The sequence below is a fragment of the Lampetra planeri genome, unplaced genomic scaffold (assembly GCF_965212315.1).
Source record: "Lampetra planeri unplaced genomic scaffold, kcLamPlan1.2.h2 scaffold_168, whole genome shotgun sequence".
Classification (NCBI taxonomy): Eukaryota; Metazoa; Chordata; class Hyperoartia; order Petromyzontiformes; family Petromyzontidae; genus Lampetra; species Lampetra planeri.
In genome coordinates, this window is record NW_027614413.1 from 161,992 (window position 1) to 173,582 (window position 11,591).

Below are 11,591 nucleotides of genomic sequence, written 5' to 3' on the forward strand. Positions count from 1 at the left end.
AGGTCACCTGAGATTGGGCTCCGGGCCCAAAGAGATCATCAGGTCCACTGAACCAAGACCGTGACGATGCCGGAAGTGGTGGTTGACTTCATTTAGTAACCAATCCACCCACTGAGTCACTCACCCACCCACCCAAACACCCACTGAGTCACTCACCAACCCACCCACACACCCAAACACCCACCCACTCAGTCACTCACCAACCCACCCAAACACCCACTGAGTCACTCACCAACCCACCCAAACACCCAAACACCCACCCACTGAGTCACTCACCAACCCACCCAAACACCCACTCAGTCACTCACCAACCCACCCACACACCCAAACACCCACCCACTCAGTCACTCACCAACCTACCCACACACCCACTCGGTCACCCACCCACCCACTCACCCACCCACCCACTCACCAACCCACCCACTCACCCACCCACCCACTCACCCACCCACCCACTCACTCACTCACCCACCCACCCACCCACTCACCCACCCACCCACTCACTCACCCACCCACCCACCCGCTGCCCACCATCACGAAGGGCTACCTGAATGGTAGGGTAGTGGCAGGGGCAGGTCGTTGAGGAACATCTTCCCCTCGCTGTCGATCTCCAGCTTCTCCTGCACGACCACAGAACACGCAAGGTCAGCTCACGGTGACACGGAGATGTTCACTACCTCGCCTGGTGCGCAGGAGGTCGTGGGTTCGATCCTGACCCTGACGATGTCTGTAGCCACTCTAGCTCGTGAGATGTTGACTACCTCGCCTGGTACGCAGGAGGTCGTGGGTGCGATCCCGACCCTGATGATGCCTGCTGCTGCTGTATATATTTGGAATCTGCGTCTCTCTCCCCGTGGTTGGGGGGATTAGTCTGTGTGTGAGAGTGTGTGTGGGTGTCTGTGTGTGTGAGTGTGTGTGTGTCTGTGTGAGTGTGTGTGTGAGTGTGTTAGTGTGTGTGTGTGTTAGTGTGTCTGTGTGAGTGAGTGTGTGAGTGTGTGTTAGTGTGTGAGTGTGTGTCTGTGTGAGTGAGGGTGTGAGTGTGTGTGAGTGTGTGTCTGTGTGTCTGTGTGTGTGTGAGTGTCTGTGTGAGTGTGTGTGACTGTGTGTGTGTGTGAGTGTGTGTGTGTGAGTGTGTCTGTGTGTGTGTGAGTGTGTGAGTGTCTGTGTGAGTGTGTGTGAGTGTGTCTGTGTGTGTGTGTGTCTGTGTGAGTGTGTGTGAGTGTGTGAGTGTCTGTGTGAGTGTGTGTGAGTGTGTGAGTGTCTGTGTGAGTGTGTGTGAGTGTGTCTGTGTGAGTGTCACCGAGGTGGACGTGAAGAGGATGGCGGCCAGGCTGGGGAGTTCCTCCTCCTCCTCCTGCCGCAGGCGAGCGTGGACCATCCACTTGTCCTTCTGCACAACACAGACTCACCCATCACTCACCCACTCACTCACCCACTCACCCACCCACTCACCACTCACCCACTCACTCACCGCAGGCGAGCGTGGACCGTCCACTTGTCCTTCTGCACAACACAGACTCACCCATCACTCACCCACTCACTCACCCACTCACCCACCCACTCACCACTCACCCACTCACTCACCGCAGGCGAGCGTGGACCGTCCACTTGTCCTTCTGCACAACACAGACTCACCCATCACTCACCCACTCACTCACCCACTCACCCACCCACACACCACTCACCCACTCACTCACCGCAGGCGAGCATGGACCATCACTCACTCACCCACTCACTCACCGCAGGCGAGCGTGGACCGTCCACTTGTCCTTCTGCACAACACAGACTCACCCATCACTCACCCACTCACTCACCCACTCACCCACCCACTCACCACTCACCCACTCACTCACCGCAGGCGAGCATGGACCATCCACTTGTCCTTCTGCACAACACAGACACCCACTCACCCATCACCCACCCACTCACTCACTCACCCACCCACCCACTCACTCACTCACCCACTCACTCACCCACTCACTCACCCACTCACTCACTCACTCACCCACTCACCCACCCACCCACTCACTCACCCACCCACTCACCCACTCACCCACCCACTCACCCACCCACCCACTCACCCACCCACTCACCCACCCACTCACCCACCCACTCACCCACCCACTCACCCACCCACTCACCCACCCACTCACTCACCCACCCACCCACTCACCCACCCACCCACCCACTCACCCACCCACTCACCCACCCACTCACTCACCCACCCACTCACCCACTCACCCACACACCCACCCACCCACTCACCCACCCACTCACTCACCCACCCACCCACTCACCCACCCACTCACCCACCCACTCACCCACTCACCCACACACCCACCCACTCTGTGTTTGTGTGGGGGTGTCTCTCTGCCGCGTGTACCATGCAGAGGATGAAGTCGCCCTCGCTGTGGAAGCTGAACGCTGCCGAGTCGAAGGACGTCACGTGGCTGCCGCCCTCCAGCGAGCACTCGGCCTGCTGCTCCCTCGCGTCGCACAGCCACTGGCCCCCCTTGCACGTGCTGGGGGGGGGGGGGCACGTGGGGAGTCACGTGGAGAGTCACGTGGGGGGGGGGGGTCACGTGGAGAGTCACGTGGGGGGAGACACGGGGGGAGAGACACGGGGAGAGACACACAGAAGAGAGTCACGGGGGGGTGAGAGAGTCACGTGGTGAGAGGGTCACGTGGCGAGAGTCACGGGGTGAGAGAGTCACACGGGGTGGGGGTGAGAGAGAGAGTCACGTGGTGAGAGAGTCACGTGGCGAGAGAGTCACCGGGTGAGAGAGTCACGTGGTGAGAGAGTGACGTGGTGAGAGGGTCACGTGGTGAGAGTCACGTGGTGAGAGAGTCACGGGGCGAGAGAGTCACGTGGTGAGAGTCACACGGGGGGTGAGAGAGTCACGTGGTGAGACAGTCACGTGGTGAGAGGGTCACGTGGTGAGAGTCACGTGGTGAGAGAGTCACGGGGCGAGAGAGTCACGTGGTGAGAGTCACGGGGCGAGAGAGTCACGTGGTGAGAGTCTCACGGGGGGTGAGAGAGTCACGTGGTGAGAGAGTCACGTGGTGAGAGGGTGACGTGGTGAGAGGGTCACGTGGTGAGAGTCACACGGGGGGTGAGAGAGTCACGTGGTGAGAGAGTCACGTGGTGAGAGGGTCACGTGGTGAGAGAGTCACGTGGTGAGAGTCACGGGGCGAGAGAGTCACGTAGTGAGAGTCACACGGGGGGTGAGAGAGTCACGTGGTGAGAGAGTCACGTGGTGAGAGGGTCACGTGGTGAGAGGGTCACGTGGTGAGAGTCACGTGGTGAGAGTCACGTGGTGAGAGAGTCACGGGGCGAGAGAGTCACGTGGTGAGAGTCACGTGGTGAGAGTCACGGGGCGAGAGAGTCACGTGGTGAGAAAGTCACGTGGTGAGAAAGTCACGTGGTGAGAGAGTCACGTGGTGAGAGGGTCACGTGGTGAGAGGGTCACGTGGTGAGAGTCACGTGGTGAGAGTCACGTGGTGAGAGAGTCACGGGGCGAGAGAGTCACGTGGTGAGAGTCACGTGGTGAGAGAGTCACGTGGTGAGAGGGTCGACTCACCAGGCGTTGAACCCGTCCTCCAGCGAGTCCCCTGCGTGGTGCAGCTGCTCCTCGTACTTGCACGGGCACACCGCCTGGGAGATGCAGCGGTGAGAATCACCGTGGTCATCCCTCACCGTGCCTGGGGGGGGGGGGGGGCAGGAGAGGGGGGGGGGGGGCAGAGTGGGGGGTCAAGGAGGGGGTAGGGAAGGTCAGAGTGGGGGGTCAAGGAGGGGGTGGGGGGGGGCACAGTGGGGGGTCAAGGAGGGGGTGGGGGGGGCACAGTGGGGGGTCAAGAAGGGAGTAGGGGGGGTCAGAGTGGGGGGTCAAGGAGGGGGTGGGGGGGGGCACAGTGGGGGGTCAAGGAGGGGGTGGGGGGGCACAGTGGGGGTTCAAGGAGGGAGTAGGGGGGGTCAGAGTGGGGAGTCAAGGAGGGGGTGGGGGGGAGCACAGTGGGGGGTCAAGGAGGGGGTGGGGGGGGTCAGAGTGGGGGGTCAAGGAGGGGGTGGGGGGGGGCACAGTGGGGGGTCAAGGAGGGGGTGGGGGGAGCACAGTGGGGGGTCAAGGAGGGAGTAGGGGGGGTCAGAGTGGGGGGTCAAGGAGGGGGTGGGGGGGGCAGAGTGGGGGGTCAAGGAGGGGGTGGGGGGGGCAGAGTGGGGGGTCAAGGAGGGGGTAGGGAGGGTCAGAGTGGGGGGTCAAGGAGGGGGTGGGGGGGGGCACAGTGGGGGGTCAAGGAGGGGGTGGGGGGGGGCACAGTGGGGGGTCAAGGAGGGAGTAGGGGGGGTCAGAGTGGGGAGTCAAGGAGGGGGTGGGGGGGGGCACAGTGGGGGGTCAAGGAGGGAGTAGGGGGGGTCAGAGTGGGGGGTCAAGGAGGGGGTGGGGGGGGCAGAGTGGGGGGTCAAGGAGGGGGTGGGGGGGGCAGAGTGGGGGGTCAAGGAGGGGGTAGGGAGGGTCAGAGTGGGGGGTCAAGGAGGGGGTGGGGGGGGGCACAGTGGGGGGTCAAGGAGGGGGTGGGGGGGGCACAGTGGGGGGTCAAGGAGGGAGTAGGGGGGGTCAGAGTGGGGAGTCAAGGAGGGGGTGGGGGGGAGCACAGTGGGGGGTCAAGGAGGGGGTGGGGGGGGGTCAGAGTGGGGGGTCAAGGAGGGGGTGGGGGGGGGCACAGTGGGGGGTCAAGGAGGGGGTGGGGGGGGCACAGTGGGGGGTCAAGGAGGGAGTAGGGGGGGTCAGAGTGGGGAGTCAAGGAGGGGGTGGGGGGGGGGCACAGTGGGGGGTCAAGGAGGGAGTAGGGGGGGTCAGAGTGGGGGGTCAAGGAGGGGGTGGGGGGGGCAGAGTGGGGGGTCAAGGAGGGGGTGGGGGGGGCAGAGTGGGGGGTCAAGGAGGGGGTAGGGAGGGTCAGAGTGGGGGGTCAAGGAGGGGGTGGGGGGGGCAGAGTGGGGGGTCAAGGAGGGGGTGGGGGGGCACAGTGGGGGGTCAAGGAGGGGGTGGGGGGGCACAGTGGGGGGTCAAGGAGGGAGTAGGGGGGGTCAGAGTGGGGGGTCAAGGAGGGGGTGGGGGGGGGCAGAGTGGGGGGGTCAAGGAGGGGGTGGGGGGGGTGAGAGTGGGGGGTCAAGGAGGGAGTAGGGGGGGTCAGAGTGGGGGGTCAAGGAGGGGGTGGGGGGGGTCACTGGGGGCTGTGGCCCCTCCCGTGACCTCCTGCTGCTGCTGCTGCTGGGGGTCTCCCTGACTAGTCACCAACACCGCACCAGGTCTCTACTCCTGCTGCTGCTGCTACTGGGGGTCTCCCCGAGACCCGCACGAGGTCTCTCCTCCTGGCGGGGCGCCCCACCGTAAAGTGCGTTGCTTCGTGAGAGCGAGTGAGCGGGCGAGCGAGTGAGCGAGCGGGTGAGCGAGCGAGTGACTGAGTGACTGAGTGAGTGACCGAGTGAGTGAGTGACCGAGTGAGTAACTGAGTACCTGAGTGAGTGAGTACCTGAGTGAGTAACTGAGTGAGTGACTGAGTAACTGAGTGAGTAACTGAGTGAGCAACTGAGTGAGTGAGCAACTGAGTGAGTGAGTGAGTAACTGAGTAACTGAGTGAGTGAGTAACTGAGTGAGTAACTGAGTGAGTGAGTGAGTAACTGAGTGAGTAACTGAGTGAGTGAGTAACTGAGTGAGTGAGTACCTGAGTGAGTAACTGAGTGAGTGACTGAGTAACTGAGTGAGTAACTGAGTGAGCAACTGAGTGAGTGAGCAACTGAGTGAGTGAGTGAGTAACTGAGTAACTGAGTGAGTGAGTAACTGAGTGAGTAACTGAGTGAGTGAGTGAGTAACTGAGTGAGTAACTGAGTGAGTAACTGAGTGAGTGAGTACCTGAGTGAGTAACTGAGTGAGTGAGTAACTGAGTGAGTGAGTAACTGAGTGAGTGAGTGAGTAACTGAGTGAGTAACTGAGTGAGTGAGTAACTGAGTGAGTGAGTACCTGAGTGAGTAACTGAGTGAGTGAGTAACTGAGTGAGTGAGTGAGTGAGTACCTGAGTGAGTAACTGAGTGAGTGACTGAGTAACTGAGTGAGTAACTGAGTGAGTAACTGAGTGAGTGAGCAACTGAGTGAGTGAGTGAGTAACTGAGTGAGTAACTGAGTGAGTGAGTAACTGAGTAACTGAGTGAGTAACTGAGTGAGTGAGTAACTGAGTAACTGAGTGAGTAACTGAGTGAGTGAGTAACTGAGTGAGTGAGTGAGTACCTGAGTGAGTAACTGAGTGAGTAACTGAGTGAGTAACTGAGTGAGTGAGTGAGTACCTGAGTGAGTAACTGAGTGAGTGAGTGAGTAACTGAGTGAGTAACTGAGTGAGTAACTGAGTGAGTGAGCAACTGAGTGAGTGACTGAGTGAGTGACTGAGTAACTGAGTGAGTAACTGAGCAACTGAGTGAGTAACTGAGTGAGTGACTGAGTAACTGAGTGAGTAACTGAGTGAGTGAGCAACTGAGTGAGTAACTGAGTGAGTGACTGAGTAACTGAGTGAGTAACTGAGCAACTGAGAGAGTGACTGAGTGAGTAACTGAGTGAGTGACTGAGTAACTGAGTGAGTAACTGAGCAACTGAGTGAGTAACTGAGTGAGTGAGTAACTGAGTGAGTAACTGAGTAACTGAGTGAGTAACTGAGTAACTGAGTGAGTAACTGAGTGAGTAACTGAGTGAGTGAGTAACTGAGTGAGTGAGCAACTGAGTAACTGAGTGAGTAACTGAGTGAGTGAGTGAGTAACTGAGTGAGTGAGTGAGTAACTGAGTGAGTAACTGAGTGAGTGAGTAACTGAGTGAGTAACTGAGTGAGTAACTGAGTGAGTGAGTAACTGAGTGAGTGAGTACCTGAGTGAGTGAGTAACTGAGTGAGTAACTGAGTAACTGAGTGCGTAACTGAGTGAGTGAGCAACTGAGTAACTGAGTGAGTAACTGAGTGAGTAACTGAGTGAGTGAGTAACTGAGTGAGTAACTGAGTGAGTACACTGAGTGAGTGAGTAACTGAGTGAGTGAGTAACTGAGTGAGTGAGTGAGTAACTGAGTAACTGAGTGAGTAACTGAGTGAGTAACTGAGTGAGTGAGAGTAACTGAGTGAGTGAGTAACTGAGTGAGTGAGTGAGTAACTGAGTAACTGAGTGAGTAACTGAGTGAGTGAGCAACTGAGTGAGTAACCTGAGTAACTGAGTGAGCTAACTGAGTGAGTGAGTGAGTAACTGAGTGAGTGAGTAACTGAGTGAGTAACTGAGTGAGCAACTGAGTGAGTGAGTGAGTAACTGAGTGAGGTGAGCAACTGAGTGAGTGAGTGAGTGCGTAAGTGAGTGAGTGAGTAAGTGAGTGAGTGAGTGAGTACTGAGTGAGTGAGCAACTGAGTGAGTGAGTGAGTAACTGAGTGAGTGAGTGAGTGAGTAACTGAGTGAGTGAGCAACCTGAGTTAGTGACTGAGTGAGTGACTGAGTAACTGAGTGAGTGACTGAGTAACTGAGTGAGTAACTGAGTGAGTAACTGAGTGAGTGAGTAACTGAGTGAGTAACTGAGTGAGTGAGTAACTGAGTGAGCAACTGAGTGAGTGAGTGAGTAACTGAGTGAGTGACTGAGTAACTGAGTGAGTGACCTGAGTACGTGAGTGAGTAACTGAGTGAGTAACTGAGTGAGTGAGTAACTGAGTGAGTAACTGAGTGAGGTGAGGTAACTGAGTGAGTAACTGAGTGAGTGAGCAACTGAGTGAGCAACTGAGTGAGTGAGTGAGTAACTGAGTGAGTGACTGAGTGAGTGAGTAACTGAGTGAGTGAGTGAGTTACCTGAGTGAGTAACTGAGTGAGTGAGTCAACTGAGTGAGTGAGCTGAGTAACTGAGTGAGTAACTGAGTGAGTAACTGAGTGAGTAACTGAGTGAGTGACTGAGTACCTGAGTGCGTAACTGAGTGAGTGAGTAACTGAGTGAGTGAGTAACTGAGTGAGTGAGTGAGTAACTGAGTGAGTAACTGAGTGAGTAACTGAGTGAGTGAGTAACTGAGTGAGTGAGTAACTGAGTGAGTGAGTACCTGAGTGAGTAAACTGAGTGAGTGACTGAGTAACTGAGTGAGTAACTGAGTGAGTGAGTAACTGAGTGAGTGAGTAACTCGAGTGAGTGAGTGAGTAACTGAGTGAGTAACTGAGTGAGTAACTGAGTGAGTGAGTAACTGAGTGAGTAACTGAGTGAGTAACTGAGTGAGTAACTGAGTGAGTAACTGAGTGAGTAACTGAGTGAGTAACTGAGTGAGTAACTGAGTAACTGAGTGAGTAACTGAGTGAGTAACTGAGTGAGTGAGTGAGTAACTGAGTGAGTAACTGAGTAACTGAGTGAGTAACTGAGTGAGTAACTGAGTGAGTGAGTGAGTACCTGAGTGAGTAACTGAGTAACTGAGTGAGTAACTGAGTGAGTAACTGAGTGAGTAACTGAGTGAGTGAGTAACTGAGTGAGTAACTGAGTAACTGAGTGAGTAACTGAGTGAGTAACTGAGTGAGTAACTGAGTGAGTAACTGAGTGAGTAACTGAGTGAGTAACTGAGTGAGTGAGTAACTGAGTGAGTAACTGAGTGAGTAACTGAGTGAGTAACTGAGTGAGTGACTGAGTAACTGAGTGAGTAACTGAGTGAGTGAGTAACTGAGTGAGTGCGTAACTGAGTGAGTGAGTGAGTGAGTAACTGAGTGAGTAACTGAGTGAGTAACTGAGTGAGTGAGTAACTGAGTGAGTACCTGAGTGAGTAACTGAGTGAGTGAGTAACTGAGTGAGTAACTGAGTGAGTAACTGAGTGAGTGAGTGACTGAGTAACTGAGTGAGTAACTGAGTGAGTAACTGAGTGAGTGAGTAACTGAGTGAGTAAACTGAGTGAGTAACTGAGTGAGTGAGTAACTGAGTGAGTGAGTAACTGAGTAACTGAGTGAGTAACTGAGTGAGCAACTGAGTGAGTGACTGAGTAACTGAGTGAGTAACTGAGTGAGTAACTGAGTGAGTAACTGAGTGAGTGAGTGAGTACCTGAGTGAGTAACTGAGTGAGTAACTGAGTGAGTGAGTAACTGAGTGAGTAACTGAGTGAGTAACTGAGTGAGTGAGTAACTGAGTGAGTAACTGAGTGAGTAACTGAGTGAGTAACTGAGTGAGTGAGTGAGTACCTGAGTGAGTAACTGAGTGAGTAACTGAGTGAGTAACTGAGTGAGTGAGTACCTGAGTGAGTAACTGAGTAACTGAGTGAGTAACTGAGTGAGTAACTGAGTGAGTAACTGAGTGAGTGAGTGAGTAACTGAGTGAGTGAGTAACTGAGTGAGTAACTGAGTGAGTGAGTGAGTAACTGAGTGAGTAACTGAGTGAGCAACTGAGTGAGTGACTGAGTGAGTGAGTGAGCGAGCGAGCCCGTACCCTCGGGGCAGAAGCAGGCCCGGCACACACGCCTCGTCGCAGCTGATGGCGCCGCTGGGGTTGGAGCAGCTCTTCTCGCAGGGGGAGCCGCAGTCGTGAAACTCCTCTCCCTCGGGGCACGACGGGGCGGCTGGGCAGGTCAGAGAAGAGAGGGGAGGGGGAGGGTCACTACGACGCCTGCAGCTCGACGAGACGTGAGAACCATCGACACCGCCTCTGCTCAGCGTTGCAGCTTGTGGCTGCAGCTTGTGGCAGCAGCTTGTGGCTGCAGCTTGTGGCAGCAGCTTGTGGCTGCAGCTTGTGGCTGCAGCTTGTGGCAGCAGCTTGTGGCTGCTGCTTGTGGCTGCAGCTTGTGGCTGCTGCTTGTGGCTGCAGCTTGTGGCTGCAGCTTGTGGCTGCAGCTTGTGGCTGCAGCTTGTGGCTGCAGCTTGTGGCTGCTGCTTGTGGCTGCAGCTTGTGGCTGCAGCTTGTGGCAGCAGCTTGTGGCTGCAGCTTGTGGCAGCAGCTTGTGGCAGGCAGCTTGTGGCAGCAGCTTGTGGCTGCAGCTTGTGGCAGCAGCTTGTGGCTGCAGCTTGTGGCAGCAGCTTGTGGCAGCAGCTTGTGGCTGCAGCTTGTGGCTGCAGCTTGTGGCTGCAGCTTGTGGCAGCAGCTTGTGGCTGCTGCTGCTGCTGCGACGCTGATGGGCACCGCATCTACGCGCTACGCTTTCAGATGTTATATACACTACACTATACACTACACTACTATACACTACTATACACTACCACTACACTACTATACACTACACTACTATACACTACACTACTATACACTATACACTACACTATACACTACACTATACACTACACTACTATACACTACACTACTATACACTACACTACTATACACTACACTACTATAACACTATACTACACACTACACTATACACTACAATACACTACACACTACACTATACACTACACTACACACTACACACCACACACTACTACACGCGAGGGCTACCGGCACCACGCTCACCGCATCCAACTTGCGCCCTCCATCCGCGCAGCGCCCCTTGACCTCCACCACCACCGTGACGACCGCACTGACGCGCGTACTCTGCCAGGCTGCCACAGGCGCCGTGGCCTGCCACGTGACCACCGCTGTGGCCACCGCCACCATCGCCACCTTCGGCAGCCTTGCTCTGTTCGCACAGCGCGCTGTAGCCGGAGCGCTCCTCCACGCAGTCGCCAAAACGCCTCCAGCCACGACGAGCATTGAGACTCCTGGCACAAGGAACCACGGAGGGGGGGGGGGGGGGAGATGTTGACTACCTCGCCTGGTGCGCAGGAGGTCGTGGGTTCGATCCCGACCCTGAAGATGCCTGCTGCTTGCTGTATGTTTGGAGTCTGCGTCTCTCTCTCCCTGTGGTGAGATGTTGACTAACTCGCCTGGTACGCAGGAGGTCGTGGGTTCGATCCCGACCCTGAAGATGTCTGCTGCTTGCTGTATGTTTGGAGTCTGCGTCTCTCTCCTCCCTGTGGTGAGATGTTGACTAACTCGCCTGGTACGCAGGAGGTCGTGGGTTCGATCCCGACCCTGAAGATGTCTGCTGCTTGCTGTATATTTAGAGTCTGCGTCTCTCTCTCCCTGTGGTGAGATGTTGACTAACTCGCCTGGTACGCAGGAGGTCGTGGGTTCGATCCCGACCCTGAAGATGTCTGCTGCTTGCTGTATGTTTGGAGTCTGCGTCTCTCTCTCCCTGTGGTGAGATGTTGACTAACTCGCCTGGTTACGCAGGAGGTCGTGGGTTCGATCCCGACCCTGAAGATGTCTGTAGCCACTGTATGATGATGACACTGATGATGATGACACTGATGATGATGGCGGTGGTACTGATGATGATGACACTGATGATGATGACACTGATGATGATGACACTGATGATGATGATGGTGGTGGTAGTGATGATGGTGGTGATGGTGGTGATGGTGATGATGATGGTGGTGGTGATGATGACAGTGATCATAATGGTGATAATGGTGATGATGGTGGTGGTGATGATGACACTGATGATAATGATGGCGGTGATGGTGATGATGGTGATGATGATGGTGATGATGGTGGTGATGGTGATGATGATGATGGTAGTGTTAGTGG

General features: G+C 55.8%; 1 protein-coding gene across 1 annotated transcript in view; it reads right to left on the reverse strand.

Annotated features, from left to right (window-relative positions):
* The window catches only part of LOC144739727 (mucin-2-like), a 55,107-nt gene extending 44,394 nt beyond the window's left edge, over positions 1-10,713 (reverse strand). The window contains exons 1-6 of the mRNA XM_078622646.1: positions 10,470-10,713; positions 9,453-9,582; positions 3,582-3,702; positions 2,384-2,522; positions 1,301-1,390; positions 548-620 (exon numbers count right to left, since the gene is read on the reverse strand). Coding sequence (XP_078478772.1) covers positions 548-620; positions 1,301-1,390; positions 2,384-2,522; positions 3,582-3,702; positions 9,453-9,582; positions 10,470-10,709 — 793 coding nt within the window. The 5' untranslated portion in view covers positions 10,710-10,713. The remainder of the gene's footprint in view (positions 1-547; positions 621-1,300; positions 1,391-2,383; positions 2,523-3,581; positions 3,703-9,452; positions 9,583-10,469) is intronic.
* Between the last annotated feature and the right edge of the window lie 878 nt (positions 10,714-11,591).